Source organism: Lampris incognitus, chromosome 15, assembly GCF_029633865.1.
Source record: "Lampris incognitus isolate fLamInc1 chromosome 15, fLamInc1.hap2, whole genome shotgun sequence".
NCBI lineage: Eukaryota > Metazoa > Chordata > Actinopteri > Lampriformes > Lampridae > Lampris > Lampris incognitus.
In genome coordinates this window covers 30,775,739-30,801,197 of record NC_079225.1, presented here as the reverse complement: position 1 = coordinate 30,801,197, position 25,459 = coordinate 30,775,739, and the positions used below count along the sequence as shown (strand labels likewise).

General features: G+C 43.0%; 1 protein-coding gene across 1 annotated transcript in view; it reads right to left on the bottom strand.

Annotated features, from left to right (window-relative positions):
- Positions 1 to 25,459, bottom strand: part of LOC130124841 (kelch-like protein 29) — a 220,706-nt gene that overhangs the window by 151,596 nt on the left and 43,651 nt on the right. The window contains exons 2-3 of the mRNA XM_056294189.1: positions 24,468 to 24,615; positions 20,616 to 21,143 (exon numbers count right to left, since the gene is read on the bottom strand). Coding sequence (XP_056150164.1) covers positions 20,616 to 21,143; positions 24,468 to 24,615 — 676 coding nt within the window. The remainder of the gene's footprint in view (positions 1 to 20,615; positions 21,144 to 24,467; positions 24,616 to 25,459) is intronic.

The window sequence follows — 25,459 nt, the reverse complement described above, 5'->3', positions numbered from 1 at the left end:
ACGAGATTTGGTTTTCTTCAAAGTCCTTCAAAGGTGGAATGGTGTGAACCTGCACCGCGTTCTCAAAGTGGCGCATCCTGAGGCGTTTAGGCAACCTCCCGCCATTAACAAACTCTAGGAGACGCCCCCGCACCTCACGGTGACGTCCTCTTATATGCCCTGCTTAACCACACCTCTAATCATTTCTCAATGAAAACCAGTCCAAATAAGTAAGAAAAGAAGAGGGGGAAAGGCAGCTATAACCCCTATCACTTCTAACACCTACTGTTTATTTCCCTTTGCATGAACCTTTCAAGCCTGGCACATTTTGAACTAATACCACACTGTGTGTGCAGCCATAAAATCAGGGAAATTGTTATTTTAAAAAAAGCAACCTTTTCCATTGAAGGGGGGGGGTCATGGGGCCTGGGTATAAGGTCATAGGAGCCAAGATAGGATAGGGTTAAGTGCCCATTATTTTTCTGAGCTACTGGTGGCAACCCTACTGACAAGCTGCCTAAATTTGTCTTTGTGGCACCTTCTTTTACTCTGGCTTGCATGTAAGGTGACCAGATTTAAACAAACCAAATGTGGGACAAACAGTGTGCTTGTGTGGGACAATGTGGGATATGTATAGACATAGCTTATACTTTAATTTGGAATCCATAGGCCTACTGCCTGAATTTCTTTTATGGTGTTCTTTTTGACAGCTGATTTGTTGATTAAAAAAACACTACGGATATTCTTAATTTATATGCCTCAAGTAGAAGGTGGGTGTGGGTGCCTTTATTCTATACATTGAACTAAAACAGCATTGTCAATTTACCTTTCTGCTACATGTTTTGATGCTTTAAACTTCATGTCCCTATTGTCCTTTTGCTGTCTTACAAAATGCTCTTAAGTAAAAGTCATGTTATTATCCTCTCTTTTGTCTTTTTCTCATTGAGGTACTCCATTAATAATTTTGGCATTGAAGTAATCCAAAAGTAACTGCAAGTAACCAGATTACATTACTTTAATATTGTGATTCTTACACCTTTACACACCGGGGGCATTTTTTTCATGCGATTGATTCACACGTCAATATATTTTTTCGAACTGTTGTTTTTGTCATGAGTACTTTCACACAGAACGCAATTATTACGTGGCTAATGGAACAAGGTTGATTTTTCTGAGCTTTCACACCGCGAATAATAAAGGTATCGCCCAATCACATTGTGCAGAATGGACGTCATATCTCTTAACGACAATGGCGTACCTGTTGATTGTTTGTGGGTGGCTAAGATGACAGTGTTGTAGGCGGGAGTGTATTTCTGCACTCCCACTGATGAGGTAATGTAGTTAAACTGACTAGCAGCAAAAGTTAAGAGAACCTTTTTTGATTCATACGACCATGAAAAAAATCTGATAGGCAGGAAGAAAGGTAAACAAGCAATGACTGACACGGACAATGAGATGGCTTATGTTTAACTTGACAAGGAGACTAATGCTAATGGCAGCGGTGGCGTCAACAATGGTGGGTGTGAAACTTCATCCTTTACTGATATTCTTGACACTCATCTTCCCAAAACTCCTGACAAACTGAAAAGACCACAGACCCTACCTCTTGTGCTCCAGAAACACTTTCCTCTATAGTCCAGAAACTTATGATTGATGACGATCAACAAAAGGAGAAAATTATCATTCTGGAAGAAGCCTGTAAACTATGATCAGAAAACGAAATCTTGAAGGAATTGGTGGCAGACTGTCAGAGATACAGCCGCAGAAGATATACGGAGTGAAAGAGGAGAATGGGGAAGATAGCACAAATGTCAAAATCGGCATTCTCAGCAAACCTACTCTACTGATGCACAACAAGATGGGCGAAGTTGTCAACATTCTATGTCGTCTTGGGCAGCGGAAAAACAACGGGTCTCAGCGCTTTACAGTTGTGCTCTTCTCTATGCGCCATTACTGAGACATTGTCTAGAGACAAGTTAGAGGTTTGAAATTTTTGCAGGACAACGGGCTCCTGATCACTGAGGATCTGTCACCCGAAGACAGAGTCTGGCCTTTGATTTTTTTTAAAATCAGAGAAGACGATAAGAAAGCCACTTTCAAGGGAGGCTCTGCAATCATAAATGGAAAGAACATAGATTGTGGGGATTTAAAGCGACACAAAATGGAAGGCATTCACGTGTTATAGACCAGGGTGAAACCCTGAATGAAATAAAACCCTGACTAAAACAAAATCACCTAAATGTTATAGGACAAGGTGATACCCTGCCTAAGTTTAAGAAATTCTGTTAGGCTAATGTTATTGTCAGTTCTGTTATAACAAACTGGTAACCTATGTTGTAACAACATATTGTATTTATATGGGTTACAATAATACCTATTTACTACTACCTCGTTGTCGAGTAGGTTACAGCTCTTTTAAGATTCAAACTCAAATCCTTTTTTGTATTTGTATTTTTTTCTCCTTCCCCTTATTTTTGTTTGATGGCGTTCAATTTCAAATCCTTAAATGTAATTTAACTTAACGCAATGGATATTCGTGATAGCACTAAAAGGAAGACAAATTTTCAACAATGTAAACGCAGCAATGCTGACATTATACCACTTCAAGAGACTCACTCATATGACTCAGATGTGAAATATTTGAGATCTCAATGGGGAAACATGATTTATTGTAGTCATGGCTCCAACCACTCTGCAGAAGTAATGATTCCTCTTCACAAATTCAAAGGTGATGTTTTGGAGAGCTCTTCATCAACTGATGGAAGATGGATTTTGATAGTTGTTAAGATAGATAATACTACTTTCATGATAGGCAATATATATATATGGCCACAATTCTTACAACCCAAAGGCCTTTTTGAGCTGATCACAAGTAAAGCCAAAGACCTGCAAACCAGGGATTGTACACCCTCTTGGGTGGAGATTTTAACACATCCCCATATGACACAGTTGATCGCTATCCTACAAGTATTCCTCATGGACTGTCACATATTGTCATCTCATCCCTTTGTACAGAACTCTCACTGTCAGACTCTTGGCCCTTCTTTAGCCCAAATGGGAAAGACTCTACATGGTATAACAAGAATCACACTTTGAAGTCAAAAATTGATTTGTTTCTAACTTCTTCATCAATATTGCAATATGTCAAAAATGTCTCTCATCACTATGGAACTTTGTCAGATCACAAGCTATATGCTTTAGACTTGCATTGCTCTAGTGTAACTAACGGAACTAGGGGGTACTGGAAATTTAATAGCAAACTCTTGAATGACAATGACTTCAATGCTAGCATTAAGAATTTAGCCAAAGAGATGCTTGAAAGTACTTGGGAACATTTTAAATTTAAGGTAAGATGCTTAGCTCTTAAACACAGCAAGGAGTTGAAGAGCACTGGAAACAGGCATGAAGCTGAAATAATGACTAGACTAAATATACAACAGGAAAAAATACATTATCAGTGGATGAAGAATTGGATGTTAAGGGGGCCTTTGTCGAAGGGGTGCCTTTGTCCGATCTAAAAGGATCAAAGAGGTTGAAAGAAATACTAGTTATTTTACACTCGAGAAAAGGAACACTATAGGAAACTCAACTTCTCTCACTACTGACAGTACAAGCACTAACCCATAAGAAATATCAGATTTTGTATCCTCCTTTTATGAAAACCTGTATAAATCAAAATTCAACACAGAGAAGTGTGAAAAATTTATGGAGCATATCCAGAGTTTTATACCTACTATCAATGATGGATCCAAATCTATATGTAATTCAGATCTCACAATTCAGGAAATAAATGAAGCACTGTATTCAACGAAAAAAGGTAAAGCACTGGGAGTAGATATTTTATCCATAGAATTTTATCTACACTTTTGGGATGTTTTACACGAACCCTATTTTCTATGTTCAAAATTGCATTGATTGAGAGATGTCTGTCACGATGAAGTAGGGTGTCATAACATTATCGCCAAAACCAGAAAAAGATACCTTACTTATTGAAAATTGGTGTCCTGTACCACTTTTAGTTCTTCAATGCCGGGCGTTTAGATCGTGTTATAGGCAAGGGAGGAAATTTCGCATCCACGATAGATAACACCAGATGGTCTGTCACGCAGTAGTCGTGCATGTTGTTCATAACCGAATTCTCCAATGCTGACTCCATGCTGTTGTAGCTAACAGTGTTATTAGCGTAAGCCTGTTTTATCGAAAAGTATAAAAACCGAAAGATATCAATAATGTGAGGTCACTAACACATCAACACAAAACACACAACACTGCTCCAAGACATGTTGTTAAATATAAAGTGTAATAGCCATGTTCCACTTATTTTATAAAGTTTAAGGTGAACAGCTCCTGAGAACATGTGTGCTCACATTGCCAACTTGTCTCTCCCCCTAACCACATTTGCCTTTTTCGCTACCGCTTTAAAGGTGAAATTGTCAAGTCTGGTCGACGCAGCCCGTGATATTTGGCCACCAGGTGAGTTTACCGTCGTTGCTTTGCTCTAAAACGGAGTTAGATGACTTACATTAGACTGTCTATTTTAACCGAATCACTAATTAATGACAGTCAAAAGCCACAGGTCCCTGATATTGAACAGCTCTATGTGTGTTCCCCATACACTGAGGAGGAATGGTGTTTGTTGTGGGTGTATCTTCTGCATGTGATAAAAAAAAAAAAAAAAACAGTGGATACCTTATGTGATACTCCTATTTACAACCAAAGGGCATTGGAGAAAATCTATCTATGCACAGTCCACAGATATGTACAGCTAGGTCCATAAGCAATTGGACAATGACACAATATTTGTAATTTTGCCCCTGTACACCACCACAGCGGATTTCAAATGAAATAACCAATATGTGATTGAAGTATGGACTTTCAGCTTTAATTTAAGGGGTGTGACAAAAAATTTGCATTAACCGTTCAGTAATTACAGCCAGTTTTATATATGGTCACCCCATTTTCAGAGGGTCAAAAGTAATTGGACACTTGACGAACAAGTGGTTTCATGGGCAAGTAAGACCTTTTCCATCATTATTCCATGACAAATTAAGCAGATAAAAGGTCTGGAGTTCATTCCAAGTATTTACATTTGCATTTGGTAGCTGTTCATTGGAACTCTCAACATGAAGTCCATAGAGGTGTCAATACAAGTGATGGAGGCCATCATTAGGCTGAAAAAGCAAAGGAAATCTATCAGATGGATTGTAAACACTTCAGGAGTGGCCAAATCAACATTTTGGCACATTCTTAAAAAGAAAGAATGCACTGGCAAGCACAGCAACACCAAAAGGCTTGGAAGACCAATGGAACACATCTACAGTGGATGATCGCAGAATTCTTTCCCTAGTGAAGACAAACACATTCACAACATCTAGTAACGTCAAAAACACTTTTGACAGGTAGGGGTATCATTGTCCAAGTCTACAATCAAGAGACGCCTGCATGAAAATAAATACGGAGGGTTTACGACAAGGTGAAAACAACTGGCATCACTTAAGAACAGGAAGGCCAGATTAGACTGTGTTTAAAAACCTACCCAGTTCTGGAACAAGGTTCTTTGGACAGATGAAGCGATGATTAACTTGCACCAGAAGGATGAGAAGAGGAAAAGAGTAGAGAACGAAAGGAACAGCTCATGATTCTCAGCATACCATATCATCTGTCAAACACGGTGGAGGTAGTGTTACGAAATGGGCATGTATGGTTGCCAATGGAACTTGTTCATTGATGTTTATTGATGATGTGACTACTGACAGAAGTAGCAGGATGGACTGTGATGTTTATAAGGACATACCATTTGCTCAGATTTAGCCAAATGTCACAAAACTGAGAGGATGGCGCTTCACACTGCAGATGGATAATGACACAAAACAAGCTGAGAAAGCAACCCAAGAGTCTCTCAAGGCAGAAAAGTGGAATATTCATCAGTGACCAAGTCAGTCACCTGACCTCAACCCAATTGAGCATGCTTTTCACTTGCTGAAGATCAAACTAATGGTCAAAAGACCCATAAACAACCAGCAACTGAAGGCAGCTGCCGTTAAGTCTTGGCAGAGCATTTCAAAGGAGGAAACTCAGAATTTGAAGACGTTGATGGGTTCCAGACTTCAGACAGTCATTGCCTGCAAAGGATTTTCCTCCAAACATTAGCTATAATTGTTATAATCATAGTTATGTTTGTTTGTCCAATTACTTTTGAGCCTCTGAAAATGGGGTGACCCTGTATATCCATATCCATGGCTGTAATTCCTGAACAGTTAATGCAATATTTTCATCCAATCCCTTAAATTAAAGCTGAAAGTCTACTCTTCAATTACATCTCAAATACTTCATGTCAAATCCACTGTGGTGGTGTACAGGGGCAAAATTACAAATATTGTGTAACTGTCCAAATACTTATGGACCTAACTGTAGGTCAGGTGAATCGGCCATACTAAATTGTCCCTATGTGTGAATGTGTGTGACTGTGTCGGCCCTGTGATGGCCTGGCGGCCTGTCCAGGGTATCCCCGCCTGCTGCCAAATGACTGCTGGGATAAGCTCCAGCATCCCTGCAACCCTGAGAGCTTTTAACAATTGAATATAAATTGCTGTCTTCTATCTATGCTTCAAGACTGAAGAAAGGGTTGGATCATCGAAACACAAACCGGGTTCATGAAAAACCGTCAAATAAGTTGTAACATCAGACTTGTGTTGGATCATTTGGATTATGCAGACTTAGTGGAGAGTGATACTTTTATCCTTTTCATAGACTTCCTTAAAGCATTTGATACTGTTGAACATGCTTTTCGAATACAATCACTAAAAAAAACTTGTAGTCGGAGATAATGTCATTAATGCTACCAGTATGTTATACAATAACATCAATAGCTCTGTGATACAGGTCAACAGATGTCCAAAACATTCAACATAAACAGGAGTCCAGCAGGGTTGACCTATTTCTCCATTTTTGTTCCTCGTAGTTGTCGAAATTACTGTATCCGAGCAATGTTAATGAAATTAATTTCAAAGGAATTGCCATCTTCAATAGAGATCTCTCAACTGGCAGATGACACCACAGTCTTTTTTAAGAGATGAGAATCAACAGATACATGCAGTTAATTCTATCAAAAGATTTTCTGGGCGTCCGGGTAGCGTAGCAGCCTTTTCTGTTGCCTACTAACACAGGGATCGCTGGTTCGAATCACCGTGTTACCTCCGGCTTGGTTTAGTGTCCCTACAGACACAATTGGCTGTGTCTGCGGGTGGGAAGCCGGATGTGAGCGTGTGTCCTGGTCGTTGCACTAACGTCTCCTCTGGTTGGTCAGGGCGCCGGTTCAGGGGGGACGGGGAACTGGGGGGAATAGCGTGATCCTCTCACGCGCTACGTCCCCATGGCAAAACTCTTCACTGTCAGGTGAAAAGAAGCAGCTCGTAACTCCACATGTATTGGAGGAGACAAGGGGATAGTCTGCAGCCCTCCCCCAGATCGGCAGAGGGGGTGGAGCAGCGACCGGGATGGCTCGGAAGAGTGGGGTAATTGAACGGGTAATTGGGGGGGGGGATCCACAAAAAAACTCACATTTTCTGAAGCATCAGGTCTACGGTTAATGTATCTAAATGTGATCTGCTGCCACTATTTAACTGTGATGACAAATGATTGAAAACATACTGGTAAAAGATACTGTAAAATACCTGGGTGTACACATCACCAAGAATCCAGTCACCAGACTGAACTTAAATTTTCAGCCAAGACTAGAAAAAAACGACCATCTTGAATAATTGGTTACAGAGATCTTTCAATATTTGGTAGAGTTTTACTCACATAAGCTGAAGGTCTTTCTCAATTTGTGTACCCATCGCTCTCACAATGTCAATGAAATTGCTTGTAATAAAGTGAACAAGATACTCTTTAATGTTATTTGGAAAAACTAGACGCAGAAACTTAAAAAGTCCGTTCTTTTAATAAGAGGAACAAAGGGGGTCTTGAAATGTTAGTCTTTAATGAGTCATCAACAATTTCAAAGTAAATAGGCTAAAGAAGTGTATGGGTTGTCCCAACTCAATTTGGAATTTTATCCCCACCCCACCCACATATTGAACAAACTTGGCATTCTTAATTTCTATTAATGTGTAATTATTCCCCAACAAAACTACCCGTAAAATTATCAATGTTCCATCAACAAGCTTTATTATCTTGGAAGCTATGCTCCAACCACAATTTCTCCCCTCACCAAGTTTACCCCTGGAATAATGCGGACACAACAGTCAGAGGCAAATCCCTTTTTCTCCCTATCCCTTTTTGGAGCCTACGTAATGATTAGGTCAGGGCGTCAGCTGGAGGCAAAACAAAGCCAGAAGTCGTAATGTTAAATACGACTCACGTCCTCAGGCAAGCATACATCACCTAGCTAACGTTAGCGAATATGTCTTCATGCTGTGCTTTTGGGCGCCAGAATCGAAGAAGTAATAAACTAAACTTGAAGTTTTATCGCATACCAGCTGCCACTCCCAGTCAAAAAGATCGGAGACAACTGTGGTTAAGAGGTATTAACAATTTGTCTAATATGTCAGATGAATCCGGTAATTTACTTTCCTATGAACAGTTTTTATACACTAATGATTTGCCTATCAAGCATAAAGAACTCTATCCTCTAACTAAAGCGATACCTATTGGTGTGTTGCAATTAATGAGAAACCATTTGACACATGGGGAGAAGAGTAATTATTGTTCCCAAAGTCACTTTAGGGGGCCTTGAATTAACAGATAAAAAAAAATGTGACAACAAAAACACACACGTGAAATCTTCCACAACAGAAACAATATTATTTCCAGAGGCAACTTATATTGGAGGTCCATCACCGCCACAATTTTTTTTAGCATACTGATTGAAAGAAAGCATGGTTACTACCTTTCAGATTCTGTGACAAACAAAATTAGAGATGTTAATTTCAAAATTTTACATAGAATCACGCCTGTAAATTCGACTTTCAACATTTATGAATGTGAATTATATATGTTCTTTCTGTAAACAACAAAACGAAACTGTTACTCGTGTTTTTTATAATCGCTTTAAGGCGCCATCCTTTTGGAAAGGCATAGCATCCTATTTATTTAGTTATGTGAACACGAACTACACCTTTTCACTCAAAGATGGAATAATCTGTTATCAGAGTGATGGCTGCAGGAACATTGAATATTTCACTAATTTTGTAATACTACTGAGAAAATGTCAAACAGAAATTCACTACCTCCATCCCAAATATTCGCCTTGTAATTCTTTTGTATTCAGTCAATAGTATGAAAAACAAAAAAATGTAAAGTTATACTTGTTCGCCTAAGTGAACTTAGGAATGGAAACCCCTGATTGTGCCCCCTCCTTTTATTTAACTCTTAGTTATTGTATTTCTTTCTTTTGTATGGTTATGTACTGAGCAGGATTTGTTGGATTGAACTGTTTGACCGCTGGTCTGCTGTATGCAAGTATTTCCCTGTATGGTGTATTTGCATTTCAATATCTTTGTAATTTTCAATAAAAAAAACCCTGTTGATTGTGTTTCTCATCACCCTGTATTGTATGACAAAGGACACAAAAATTATAAAGACAATGAACTCAAGGACAATGTGTGGAGGAGCATCGCTGAACAAGTAGGCTACTAGGATAGCGAGTATCTTATGTAGTTTACTTTTGGATGTAGTAGAGTTGGTAGCAAGGCAAACCTTCTTTGCCAACACAGAGCTGGTTGCGGCATACCACAACGGAAGAAGTACGCCTGGCGGGGGCCGGACTGGCAATGGGCGGGGGTCCCGCCAGGAACCCGAAGGGAAGAGGAGGAGATCCCCACACACCGCACCGTCGTACCTGAACCCACCAGGTGGAGGCCCCCTCACATCTCGCGAATTTGTGACAAAAACCTGGGTTTCTATCGCAAATTTGTATCGCTGCCGGTATAAACCATTCTGATGCGAAACATTGACAGGCAAGTATTTCGTATCTTTGTGTCATTCACTCTTCACGTCCCCTGAGTGTAAAGTTCTTTAGAGTACATTACTGAACACATTTTTCAAAATCTAACCCCCCCCCCATTCTCCCCAATTGCACCTGGACAATTACTCCGCTCTCTGAGCCATTTCAGTCGCTGCTCCACCCCCTCTGCCGATCCGGGGAGGGCTGCAGACTACCAAATCTCCTCCGATCCATGTGGAGTCACCAGCCACTTCTTCTCATCTGACAGTGTGGAGTTTTGCCAGGGGGACATAGCATGTGGGAGGATCACGCTATTCCCCCCAGTTCCCCCTCCCCCCCGAACAGGCGCCCCAACCGACCAGTCAGTGGAGGTGCTAGTGCAGCGAACATACCTACATCCGGCTTCCCACTAGCAGACACAGCCAATTGTGTCTGTTGGGACGCCCGACCAAGCCGGAGGTAACATGGGGATTCGTACAGGCGATCCCCATGTTGGTAGGCAACGGAATAGACCACCACGCTACGCGGATGACTCCCCGCCGCCCTTCAACAGGTAATTTGTAATTGTAACGGAAGTCATTTATAAAGTAACCCTCCCAATCCTACTCATCGCCCATCCTTGAATCTCATGAATTCCATTTTCAGCTGGACCGCAACAGCGGGGCCAGCCCTACACATGCAGTTGTGCATGAGTGAGTGACTGCCTGAGTGAGTGATGGGTTTCACCATTGGTCAGATGGCCGAGTTGAAGTTGGCCGTTGCTCGTTCAAAATGAATCGACGCGATCAGTTTTCCGTCATACCATCAGCTGTTCACGAAACCAATGTCAAAACAGCTGCTTCTTAAACGTAGTAGTGCAAACACAGCCATTTAATAAATGTAGTTCAGCCATACACTAGGCTTAAACTAGACTTGTTTTTTTTCTCCAACCGGGATGTACAGATTTTTTTTAAAAAGGGAAAAAAATAAAAAATAAACGTCAACACTGCAAAACATCCGCAACAATTAAACAAGAAATTTGTGAATTTCATAACTCGAGCTTGTTTTGGAAACATAACCACTGTGGGTGGGAAGCCAGACAGAAGCCAAACATAACCACTTCTGCACCCTCTAACCCTTACATGGCTAGCTTTAAGACCATCAACCAGCACAGCACAGCAGTAATTCTAATTGATTGGCTATTTTTTTTCCACAGATCAATGTCGGCATGTCTAAAACTAATAAAGAACTACAACAACCCGACAAGACTTAGTCATCTTAGTGTTTTCTATAATTTATTTTCAGCTCAGGTTGCACTTTTTATGATACATTAGAAGTCAAGGATTTGGCATCATCTCATGTCAGGGTAAAACAGGACGACAGAAACATAAAAAGAAAGGGAATATAATTAATGTGCTTGCTTTGATTAATGGTCTCTGTCTAGCTACTGTAGATTGACTTCATTTTTAATAACCGGTTTGAATGGCCTGTCATATGAATGCATATTGTAGCACCCTGTGTTTGAATCTCTAAATGAATGTTTACCCATCACTACTTACGCAAAGAGATTATAGGCATTTCTCAGTCCGACAGATAGACTACTGAAAGAATAAAAACTTAGTAACAAAACTGTGGACTGAGACTCTCAGTCAAACTCAGAGCCTCTGTAACATCTAAAGAAATCTGGTTGGGTTAAAGATCCCACCAGCGATAATCCGGTAATAAATGTTCTGAGGCAAATGCTGCCTCTTTAAGTATGATAAACACATACAAGCATGGAAAGTGTACATTGAATACAAAATCTGTTATTTATACAAAAGCGTTCCCGGCCAATTACCCCACTATTCTGAGCCTTCTTGGTCGCTGCTCCACCCCCTCTGCTGATCCGGGGAGGGCTGCGGACTACCACATGCCTCCTCCAATACATGTGGAGTCGCCAGCCGCTTCTTTTCACCTGACAGTGAGGAGTTTCGCCAGGGGGACGTAGCGCGTGGGAGGAACACGCTATTCCCCCCAGTTCCCCCTCCCCCCCGAACAGGCGCCCCAACCGACCAGAGGAGGCGCTAGTGCAGCGACCAGGACACACACCCACATCTGGCTTCCCACCCACAGATACAGCCAATTGTGTCTTTAGGAACGTCCGACCAATCTGGAGGTAACAAGAGGATTCAAACTGGTGATCCTGTGTTGGTTGAAATGTATTGTTTTTTTGTCAAACATGTCAAGTTTACTTATTCCGACTGAGTCAAAACAATAAGTGTTTGTATGTGTTGTCACCAGGTACTTGGTGTGACTCTTCTTACTCGTCCTGACCCCGAGGCTGAGAGAGTCTCCATAGACATTCCCTAAGAAACCATTTGATTAAACCAAGATAGCCAAACCACTACCTAACATTAACCCTAAACTGAACCGCTACATAACCTTTCCCCGACACCTAGCCACTGTAACCGTAGTTGTTGTCGCTACTGCAGGTTGTGGTTTGTGATGACACAGTTAGGGAATGCATATGAACTGGACGTGAAAACCGACTTTTGCGTTTGCACTGCACAACATTTTCCAGTCATATGTTATTTGTGTGCTGCTCGCTGAGAATGGGAATTGGGATTTGGCATTCCTCGCCGGTCACATGATTTCCGACAAAAAAAAAAAAACTCAAAAAGAAAAAGACGTGTGTGCCATTTGTGGCAGCAAAGGGGGCGGGACAAAGGGAAGCTACTTATCGGACGGTGGCTTTAAGGACATGAAGCACAAGATGCAGGCCTCTGAGGGCCATCAGTTCCAGAATAAAGCAACAAAAAAAACAAACTGCATCGGTCAACCTCAGAATTCAATGCCAAGGTGAAATAATCTATTGGGGGCGGGGGGGGGGGGGGACAAGACAAATTCAACTTTCAAGTCCAAAACAACATCTGATGGTGTGCGATAAGCGCTCCTATCTCCTTTTAACAAACAACCCATGCAGACATGGTCTGTTCTTGTAAACAATCCCTATCTTGCACATTTAGCGACATATAATTACCTGGTCAGCGGTAATATACTGGCAATGAAGGACGAAGAAACAATAGCCAAGTGGACAACAACGCTGCAGCCCAAATACACTCAGTCGACAATTATGAGCGCATAAAATCTGATTAACGGGACCACGGTTTGAATAAGGCAGATAAGAATAAATGGAAAGGGTAGGGGAGAAGAGGAGCATGCCATTTCTGGAGGTGAGGCTGGCCCAGTCTTGTTGTAGCATAGTAAAACATAGATCTTAACTCAGCCAGGCATCTTAATTGCATTCGCCAGCAGCTCCAGAGCTCCTTGGTCCCCAGATGACGGCTGATGTGAGCTGACTGGAAGATGACCTTCTTGGGTGGAGTGGAGGTGAAGTGGTGCTGAATTTGTTGGCTATGTATCTGTGTGCGTGCGTGCGTGTGTGTCTGTGTGTCGTGGTGTGTGAGAAAGGGTAAAGGCCGCTGGGGCGGAAAGCAGCATTAAAATGATGTTTGACATGAGAGAAGAACGGAGGAGCCGGCACAGCAACCCCACGGCACATGCTCAGTCGGGGCAGCAGGTGGCAACAGACAGAGCTGTCAGCGACACCAATCCTCAAAGTTGAAGTAAAAGCTCCCAACATCTGGGGCATCTTAATCCCATTCATTTATTACCCGCACATTCATTCATTCATTCAATGGCAAAACCGGCAGCATCTACATGGTGTCACAGTGTGTCTGACATCAGCACCGCTACCACATTTTTTTGGGAGGAGGTTTTCCCCCCTTTTTCTCCCCAGTTGTACCCGTCCAATTATCCCACTCTTCCGAACCATCCCGATCTCTGCTCCACCCCCTCTGCCACCTGGGGAGGGCTGCAGACTACCACACGCCTCCTCCGATACATGTGGAGTCACCAGCCGCTCCTTTTCACCTGACAGTGAGGAGTTTCACCAGGGGGACGTAGCATGTGGGAGGATCACGCTATTCCCCCCAGTCCCCCCCCCCCGAACATTTGCCCCGACCGACCAGAGTAGGCGCTAGTGCGGCAACCAGGAAACATATCCACATCTGGCTTCCCACCTGCAGACACGGCCAATTGTATCTGAAGGGACGCCCGACCAAGCCGGAGGTAACACAGAGATTCGAACCGGGATCCCCATGCTGGTAGGCAACAGGAATAGACCGCTACGCTACCCTGACGTCCCCGCTACCACACTTTAATCCTAGTTTCTCTGGTGTTAGCAAGGTGGAGAAACACTATCGAAAAATCATTTCCATGCCTGCAAGGCGGATGGCAATGGTCTTTAAGAGGCCTGGATATGCAAATGTGTGGGGGACAAAGGAGTTCATCTTCGGTATTAATGTTGTTTTCAGTGGTGAACCCACTTTAAATGGTGCTCAATCATGTGTGCAGTGAGTGGGCCTTGTCCCTGCTGAGTTCTGCACTGGCTTTGCTGGACTGATATTCATCAAGACACCCATCGATTTTAATGACTTGGTCAATAGACAAAGACTGGCTCGGCTGTCAGCATCTCTCAGCAATGTTCACTCTCTCTGTATCTGCCTCCGTTTGTCCCTGTTTTTCACTCTCGGCTTGTGTTTCTATTCACTCTCTCTCTCCTTCCGTCTGTTGTTTTTTCCGTCTCTTACTAAGAATGTCAGTCTTTCTGCAATCTCCCTTTTCACAAAATGTGGCATTAGTTGTGATAGTGATGGCTCAGTCTATAGCTGTGGATATGGCACCGCTATACTAGACTCTTATGGGTAGTATAGCTGTGCATATAAGTTCGAAGAGAGATGGAAAGAAAGGAAGAAAAAGAAAGATATCACCCCAGACGTATCTGTGTGTCTATCTATAGGCAAGGTAATTTTATTTGAACAGCCCATTTGATACACAATGGCCTATCTATCTACCTATCTATCAGTCCTGCTCTCTCACACTATCTCTCCCGCTCCATCTCTGTATCATCCCCCTATCTGCAAACCCGTACACACGTATATAGTGTTGAGACAGTACACACACACACACACACACACACACAGAGTTGTTGATGTGCCCACTGATGCAGAGTGAAGGCAATTTGCTCCTTTTGAAGGCGAAGCAAAATCAAACACGGAGTGTGATTTCTGTCACCAGGGCGTCTTGTGTTTAAAGCTGTGATGCTGACATGTGACAAAACGCACATGCAGTCACACCGGAAAAAAAGTTGGGCGCTCGCACACAAACCGGCGAAATGTAGCCCTAGACACGCAGCCGAGTGTGCACACGCAGCAGCCGGGTGTACATCAGGATTAAGGAGGGGAGAGCTCTGCCAGCTCCTGCAAGATCCAAGTCTAGACCCCCACCTAAAACCAAACAAACCTCTGTCTGTGCACACCAGCTCGTAAGTAGCCACGACGAGCATCCTTCCTCACGGCCTCCGCGATATTATCCAACAACAACAACAACACAGTGATTTGACTGGCAAAATCCTGCTTAAACTGCTGATTCAAGAGGACATTTGTTCTGGTCTGAAAGCCTACTGATGTGAAATACATTGCAGTTCTGAAAACACGAGAAAACGTCCCTGGCATTTTCAGCAGGTACCAGTACAACCCAAACACACAAACAGCCACATTCCAACAGTTATTCTTCTCTTCGGAAATGTGAGCGTTCCCGATGTATCTCGATGACCTGTTCGAGTAAAGGGCATGTATGCCTCAGTGAAAGGCACCGTGTGTGTGTGTGTGTGACCGTTTGTGCACAAATTAAATTTACCCTAATTCAATCAAATCTGCTTTTTTATTTTATACGAGTTTTTTTTTTGTTGCAAACCTTGCTGTGTGTGTGTGTGTGTTTTTTTTGGGGGGGGCATAATTTTTTGGGGGGGGGGATTGGATGAGCAGAATGTCAATAAATTCATCTCTTATATTTGGAAAAGTGAGTGTTCTCTGTACTGGTCCATCAAAAATTAAAACAAGGTGCTCTTATCGTTAAGTCAAAGGTCCTCTGTGTGTGTGTGTGTGTGTGTGTGTGTGTGTGTGTGTGTGTGTGTGTGTGTGTGTGTGTGTGTGTGTGTGTGAGAGTGTGTGTGTAATCTGATGACTGTGCAAATTACTCTATTCCTCTATTGGCTGCATTTGATTTACTGCACTTGACCATAAAGTTTATCTTCGGAGGGTGCAGGGCAGTAGCCAGGGCAAAATGTTTACTGAGGTCCAGAAGCATAATTAGAGCGGGTTTATTTTATAGCTGCACACTTGCATTTTCTTTTTTTTTTCAGAAAAAAAAGAAGAAGACCTCCACACAAGTAAATTCCTCCATTCTCCTCCACAGCAAATCGACTTTTAGGACAAATAGTTAAAATAGTTGAAGAAAAATGTTTATTAACTATTTTCTAAAATAAATATGTAAATAAAATCAGTAACTACAACATAATCTGACTGCCTACATTATTTTCATTATTTTCATCACACATAACTTGAGGCAGGTGTTCTAATTAATTAGATTGTAACTGCATAGTTATGACCTATGTGAAAATTCAGACTGAGTGTAAGAGCTCATACTGAGTTGGGTAGACCATTAGCAGGGGTTCAACATACATGTGGAACATGGCAAATATGTGAACATTGATATTTACCTAGGGTGACCATATCAGAAAAAGAGGACACTAGTTAGTGGACACTAAATTGTTGCTCACTGCTGGTAGGCTCTCGTTGTTCTTATCCCTCCGACTATCAGATGTGACAGAAACAAGGTCGCTTATCACTGAGGAACAAGCTCTAATTGGATGAAATGAGTCTTATTCGGCCGATCAATACGACCATAGTGCCTACAGAGAATTCGCTCAGATGTGTTGACTGTTCTGCCTACGCTGCCCTAATATTAGCCTAATAGATGCATAGGCAGGGGGATTTATAATGATGTCAGAGCACTTTTTTCCACAAAATGAAATTATGTTCATGCGCGCGCGCGCACACACACACACCCACACATACACACACACACACACACACACACACACACACACAATGCAAAATGTTAGCTTGAGAGGGAAAAAATTACCGAGGTTCATACCTCGGCGACCTCATGGCTGGCTACGGGGGTGAGAGGGTGAATGTGCATGTACATGCATATTTGTCAGTGTCCGCGAGGCCGTTTGGAGCTGGCATTAACATGCATCTTGGATGATGCGATCACAAGCGGACAGCTCTAAGTACGTCAGTTCACACCCGGCATTAAAATGCATCCCCACATGTGTCTCGAGTGACCACTTGTGATCAGATCTCGTTTCCCTGCTCTATATGCAAACAGACACACGTACATCACCGTGGTAGGGGGGGTGTAGCTTAGTCTCGGCTGCAGGCGGAGAGAGGGAGCGTGGCTCACAAGGAGAGCAGCACACCCGCCAGCGCCAGTGGACCAATGAAAGACATAATTAAATATTCATATCAATCACATTATAAATATTCACATTATTACAATGGTATGGATTCAGCAAATGCAGGTCACGCCAGATAGAGACATATAATCTGATGAGGAAAAGTATCTGAGTGAATTAGGAGTGCCAGACTACGATTGTTTGCCTTCTTTAATTTTGTGCTCAAAATACAGACTCAGGCTCAGATTATTTAATTATTCCAGCGGGTTTGAGAGGGCCGGTTTCTGCGTTGCGGTGGATAAATGAACTGGAACCTGAAGTTGAATCTGAATGTGCAAGTGGGTGGGTGCTCTTCAACAATTGTGGGTCTGATGTGTGTCAGAAATTACAGATAAACGGGGGGCGTCCGGGTGGCGTAGTGCTCTATTCCGTTGCCTACCAACACGGGGATCCTTGTTAGAATCCCTGTGTTGCCTCCAGCTTGGTCGGGCGTCCCTACAGACACAACTGGCCTTGTCTGTGGGTGGGAAGCTGGATGTGGGTATGCATCCTGGTCGCTGCACTAGTGCCTCCTCTGGTCGGTTGGGGCGCCTGTTCGGGGGGGACTGGTAAGAATAGCGTGATCCTCCCACACGCTACGCCCCCCTGGTGAAACTCCTCACTGTCAGGTGAAAAGAAGCGGCTGGTGACTCCACATGTATTGCAGGAGGCACGTGGTAGTCTGCAGCCCTCCCTGGATCAGCAGAGGGGGTGGAGCAGCGATCGAGACAGCTCAGGAAATAGGATAATTGGCCATGTACAATTGGGGAGAAAAAGGGTGAAAAATCCAAAAAAGAAAAAAAGAAAGAAATTACAGACGAGGTAAGCAAGCAAAAAAACAAAACAAAAACCTAAAACCTAAACCCAGAGGAGGCTGTCGATGACCGCCTGCATAGGCAGAGGATGTCAGCTGACCAGGCGGTCCTTCAGTATGGCCTGGGACACATGTGCGTTTACGCTTCAAATGCAATGTGGACAAATGCATCCCAGGCCACCTCCAAACGTGGTCTGGGCGATCTGATCTCAAGATGCAGGGTCCATTCACACCTGTCCTCAGTACGGTCCACTCAGATCACCAAAGACGCATGTTAATGGCAGGTAAAAACAGCCTCTGTGAGAGCACAGCAACATCAAGAGTGAGCGTGTGTATCCGTGCGTGTGTGAGTGTGTGCGTGTGCATGTGTGGAGACCATACAACCCCACTACAACCCCAGAAAGAAAGAACCCCTGGCCTGACATCAGATCCGCCAACCCACAATTACTAGCCTACGTGGTTTTATGGGCAGATAGCCGCTGACATTTCCAATAGGCAATTTGGCGAGGATGTGAGTGGTTAGCCATCTAAGCACATTTCAGTATTTTGCCAGTGTATCAAATCAATGCATAACCTTGCCATATTGGTCCGTAATGGGAACTCATTTGATTCATAATTGAATGCATGCCACCCATGAGGGGCTTTCGACTCGAGAAAAGCGTCTCTAAGAGAATGAGAAAGCAGAGTCTGAGCTAGATAAGGAAAAAGAGAGTGGCAGGGAGAAAGACACCTAAAATGAAAAAGAAAGAGAGCGACAGATGCAAAAAGAACAAAGGTAGCGTGCCGAGGCCGGGGCCGGTCATGGTAGCGTGTAGCGGGTTGTGATTATGACCATCAGGTTAAGTGCGCTCATCAGTGGAAAGGTCTCCCTTGCTATTCAGCACTTTGTAGAAGAAAAAAAAGGCATCACGCCTGCTAATTCACTGACGCTTTTAATGTTTTACCCGTCTCCATCGTTCAAGTGCCCTTAACTCAATGACATACCCGTTAATGTTTATCTCACACCAAGGCTAACAACACATCTGAAGTGGTACCAGAAATACGTGGAATACAAACGCCTCAACTCCCAGCTTGACTTTCTGAAACCCATAAACCATATCTTAAGTGCGCATGATCTGACAACTAATTATCTTCCCCACCAGCCCGTCCCTTGTCTAATGCAAACTGGCCGTTTATTTACGTACATTACTGGGCATAATATGAAAAATATCAAGAAATAATAGAATAAAGAACAAAATAATAGTTATTCGAGAGTGCAGACGCAGCTGGATGTTAAACAAGCTTATAGTGCTAATTTTGCCTCTATCAAATGGATCTGTGTAATAGCGCCACAGGTTTCTTTGCCTGTTAAGAGATATCAATAAATTTTGACATGTACACAGTTAATGGATCAAGACAAATCATCCAAGATGGCAGAAGAGGTATATAAAAAAAAAAACTCTCTCTCTCGGTAGAGACTGGACCAAGCTAAAAAGCCAATCTAATTAGCCATATCCAATTCCACCTGCTGTCTGATTTCAATGTATTGCAGGCAGCCTCCAAAATAATTGCTTTTGCATCAATCTACAAGCTCATTTGCACACGTTTTATTGATCAAAAATGAGTCAGGAAAAAGAAAACAATCTAAACCTAAATTAAAAGCTTCATTAAATGTGAAAATTGGTCAGGGAATTGTGAACATCTGTTTCTAGGGCCCTGCATCATAAACCCCAAGGTTAAACCAAACACCAATTTAAAGCTCGTGGATTCATGCAGGAGCCAGAGCCCCGACAAACCTAGCACAAGTAAACAAAGCTTCAAACAAGCGGCAACAGATGCAGTCTGGCTGGAAAATCTTCCTTGTCTCGACTTTAGCGGGGTTTTTTTTTATTTTGTCGGCAAAGAACACTGAAAAGATTAATGCTAGTTCAACTAGCAAGAGAGTTAAACAAATTCAAAAACACAACATGCATGACAGCAGACGTCGTTGCAAGGTGGACCAGGTTTATATCAATGTGTTGATATTTCTTCTCTATGCATTCAGCACAAAGTTCAGCAAGTAGAATTGTATGATGTGCAAGCTTTTAGTAAAAGCCAGTTGGTTGACTGTTGGTCCAAGTCCATGACAGTTCTCAGTGACCTTGGAGTAGCTTTGAAATGAATTGGCTCTAGTTGCAAGTTGTATTTTAACAACCTCTTGCCAGAGTGTTTGCAGCCTTATTTATGACTGCTGATATATGAAACTGCTCCAGTACACAGACCTAAGCCTGCGTGTTTCATTCCAACATAGCCCACATAAGTGGAGGTCACTGGGAACAAGTAAACAGCTTATAGCATGTCAATCTAAGACTTCCCCATCTTGGATGCACTACTGAGCTTTGGGTTGATAGCTGAATAGACCTGCCTTTCTTTGACCTTTGAAAGCTGGATGCAACAGGTACCAAATCATGAGTTAGAGACACACTGTCTGAAATAGACATTGAGACGCTTGAGTATCCACCTTAAACGAGACCGCAGCCGGTGCTGGCACCTCTTACCTTTGGGATGTCCTGGGTCACTGAACTCGTACTTCCCCATCCCAACTGTCCGCAGCATCTGCAGCCCATTAGGACCATCCTGATTGGCTAGTGCTGTGGGCGGGGCCTGCGGTGCAGCCTGGCCGTTGGTCAGAGGCAAGGCCGGGGCCTGGATGAGGGGGTGATTGGGGTGAGGGGTTAAGTGGCCATTGCCCAACACACTATGAGGATTCGGATGAACCACTTGGTTGGCAGGGGTGGTGAGGGGGGAGGGTGCGACTGAGGGTTGGACTGAGGGGTAGGGAGGCTGGCTGGGCATGTTCAGCACCATAGAGGGCGGTTGCTGGGTGGAGTTTGGCGGCAGCTGAAAATGGGCGGTCATGAGTGGGTGGTGCGTGGGAACAGTAGTCTGGATGGATGGGGTCACCCCTATGATGGGTGACTGCACAGTCACGCTGTGGCTGAAGGAGGGGGGCTGAGGGAGGGCGTAGGTGTGGGGCATGAGGCTGGGCTGGCTCACTGCAGCTACTGGCTGAGCCCAGGGGGGACCTGGCAGAGAGAGAAAGTGAGAAAGAGCAAGAGAGAGGGTATAGGAAAGAGCAAAATAGAGATACAGACAAAGAGATAAGAAAAGAGAATGGGAGAGAGAGAGCAAGACAGAGTAAATACACAAAGTAATTAATTGCACATTCCACTTCATGGAAGATCGCAAAAAAGAATGTAAAACAAAAAAAACAAAAAAAACAATGCAATTTTATGCTGCATATAGAGTTAGGGTATTTTGTTAGGCCATAGACAAAGCTGAGAATAGAAGTGCTGATTCTGTGTCTGATATTAGCTGATGAGATGGAAAAGCATGCAGAAATGGACTGGAAGCTGCTCTCTTCGCTCACAGTTGTCAGTGGTGGGCAGCTTTGCTCTGCTCTGGTCAAACTCGGACCAAGACGCCACATCAAATCAACAAGGCTTGAAATGAGTATATCAGTACCCAAGATCATCATCATAATACGATTAGGAGATTTATTCTACTGCTAGCTGAACAAATGCTATTCTGGAATCTGCAAGCATACGCGGTGAGGAGGCATACTTTAGTACATGTGGCGGTGAGTACCATCAACGATTTAAAAACCCGTGTTTACCCAGACACTAAGCCAGTCATTTAGTTTCCTTTAGGAACGAATGCAGAAGGTGGGAGATCAGTGACGGAGTGAAGGAGGCAGCTCAAAAGACGATAACTTTAATCTCATAAATATGCAGCCATATTGGACCTGTACCCTGCTTCGCTGCATGCAGCTCTCCTAGTTCCCCTCTCTAGCTCCCCCTGCCCTGGTCCCATCTCCAAAAATAGCCTGCCACTCCGCTGAGAGGCTGAAGGCTAAATTGCAGCACGCAAAAAGAAAATGGAGGTAAAAAAAAAAAGTGTCTGACATAATTCATGATGCCTGGCTCTTCTAATATTACACTGTGGACAGAGAAAGAGAGCATGAGAGAAAAGCTGATTGAAAGAGGATTTGCTGCAGCCAGGGAGCAAAGGCCACTTTAGTGCATAAATCACAGTCATTGAGCTAATCAACACAGACACTGCGTTTAATCTACTCCTGTTTGCAGCTCACCCTAACACAAGATTCAAATCAAATGGGATAATGTAGTAATCCAAAATCTTCCGCAGTTCAGTGATAATTAGCGAGGTTTTAATGAGACGACCTTGGACGGCATTGATTACAGTTTGATACATGTCTCTCCTCCTGCTCCATGTACATGGCTCCCTTACAAAAGCTTTCTGGACGACAGGGCTTTTTAAACTGAAATATATAATTACATATACAAAGAATCCCATTAGCAGGACCCCAACTGCACTCATATTTATATTTACAAGTTTGGACTGTAAAGCCAACGAGAGGTTTGAGAAGAATTAATTTCATTAACATTAAATACATCCTGGTCCTGATTGCTCTGTTGTGTTTTGTAATGATGATGTGAAATGGATGAAAGATTCCTTTTTTTATTTTTTTAAAAAAAAGCTCTGGACTCCTAAGGAAAAAGAAAAGCAATTATATTTATGCTCTCCACCCTCACCTCACCGGTTACATGAATTACTCAATCAACTCCTAATTAGAAGACAAGTTTGGTTCTCATTTCAAAATAGCAAATAAGGTAAAACCAGAACACAGCATCCGAAAATCCCCTCATTTCATGCATTCCAAGAGAGACCAAAATTAAAACTTTTCAAAGGTAAAACTTCCTCAAACTAAGACTGCAGTGAAAGGAACTAATAATTAATTCTGGCACGGTTGGCAGAGAGCTTTCTGGCAATGCAGTTTCTCGGAGTGTGGAGAGGAGCTGGCTTCGTTGCGAATGCCAGTCACAGTTTTTCAAAAAGAGCACACACGCACACACACACAAATCAATATGCAACACTATGCTTGCATTTAAGTGTCTATGAGTCCGTGTGCCAGGGTTGGTGACGTCTCACTTTTCCAACACTTTGTTTTGAGTCAGAAATTGAGTGGTTGAGGGTTGAGCATGTGGAAGCGGCAAATGAAATCCTGTTCATACCGAGACCTCTAGATCCTCACGGCCCATTCAGACTGCCCCTATCCGCACACAGCGGGATCCTGTGGCCACGCACCAGGGGACACACAGCAGAGACATCCGCTGAAAGCCCCCCACCTCAGCAGGCTAAGCAGTGCGGACAATGGCCGAGGTCCCCAGTCTCCCGTCATGGCTGCATTCTTCAATCGTAAGAGCGGCTCGACTGGCTTCTGCTGGTTCTGCTTTGCTGGCTGATCAGACTGTTTAATTATTAATACATGACACTAATTAAATCTTCATTGAAACTATGTGAATTACAGTTAGGAGCCAATTAGCCTAGATAAGTGGTCCAAGCTATAGCAGCGGCCGGAACAGTGACGACCCCCCCAACCCCCCTCCACCCACCCACCTTTTTTTTTTTAAGATGCTGTGTTGCTGTTGTGTAGTCGACTAGCAACAATCTGGATGTACTGAGTGATAAGAGTCCGCTGGAACAAGCTCTTTGCTGGTATTATTCTTAAATTAGACACATTTGTGATGAGCAGGAGGCAGAGCCCAATGAAGCAACGGAGGGAAATTGACTGCTCTAGGGCACAGCCATTCTGGGTTGAGTTCATTACGGTAGGAGCGAAAACTTCAGCAAAAAGCTTAACCCTTTACTTTCAGGTCTCTAAATGTTGATACTGCACTCTGCTCCTGGCTGGCTTTTAAACCTGACGTCGATGAAATGAAACCTAAAATAGACTTTAATCAACATCATCTGGAGGACTTTTTTTAATTTTGTTAAATTGATTTAGCTTAGTTTATTTTATATTAAGTTACTGACCCACTAACATTAACAAGGTCAATGTTAGGAGGTCAACGGGAAAGGGGAGGGCTTATGAGGTTGTAGCATGCACACACACTTCTGTCGTTTATGTTCTTAGATCTTGAGATCACAGTGGTAAAGAAGTATCTGTCAATACGCTACAAGATGTAAGACTATTTGTATGCCTAAGGTGGTGTAAGTGAAGATGGTGTTTGTAAAAGTGCATCATGCATGTTTGTGTATGTGCTGTATGCACAATGCGGAGGCAAGCGTGTGTGCTATGTAGGGCATGGCAGACAACATGCTTCATTAGCATGACAGCTAGCTGCCTCTGAGCTGTTTGAGCTTCAGTCCGTATGTATTGGGGAAGCAAACATGTATGCAGGCGTCTGTGCATATACTTCTTTCTGCATATTTGCTTGCACACAGATATCAGGTGTATTAGGCGAGTGTGCATTTGTTAGTGTGTGTGTGTGTGTGTGTGTGTGTGTGTGTGTTCGTGTGCATGTGCATGTGCATGCACATCTCATTACCAGTGGACTCACTGTCGCGGTGTTGCTTAGTGGGGGGTTCATCTGTGTCCCAGGGTGTGAGCTGGTTGATAGGCGTTTGTCCCCACCGCACCCCTGGAGCCAGCAGCAGTCCTGGAGCCTGGCTCTCTCCAGGAGACAGCCCAGAGACCTGCAGCACGGCACGACAACAAACAAAAAAAAATGGCTGTTTTAAACATCATGTACGCAACAACAAATGACAGACTGACAGGAGTGGGGAAGGGGAAGGGGCGACTGACAGGTCCCATTTCTCAACGTCCGCCTCAACCTGACCACTTCAGATAAGAGAATACTGGCGGTGTAGTGAGAGAATCCCCAGACTGTTCAATGTGTTGAGAAGCTTGGAGGCTTGAGAGTTTGAATAAATAAATAAATAAATAAATATTGGACACTCCAGCAATACTGCTACTCTATGACAGTAGACGGTGATGTGTCTTAGTGTGTCTCTAACATGATTTTGTCCTGACCACAGTATTTAATCTCCTATTTTGAAACAGGCACAATTAACATTTGGAGGAACTATTTCATTAGCATGTCATTACCATTCAGTTGTGGTTGGGGTTTGACCTGACTGTTCCCTGAGTCATAGGAAAGACTAAATGATGGAGTAGGCCAGACTGATTGATGTAATTGGTGGATGATTGCTGATAACAGTCCACATATAATGAGTCAAAAAGAAATTGTCAGTGGCCTCAAGAGTCCTTCAACACATACCGCTATTGACCTATTTCAGCTTTTTGAATAACAACAGTAATTAGCTTTCGAGTACAGGCTACAACCAGATCTTGCTCCTTGAGATTTGTATGTCAATTACATAATGAATGTATATAAATAAAATGTTCTGTTCAGGAACAATACCCCCAAAATAGAGTGAAATAATTGAATGCTTTTGCAGGGATGAGGAGAGAAAAGAACAAAAAACAAAAAATACTGCAGAAAAGTACAATTTAAGAAGTAACAATGGGAAAGTTTGT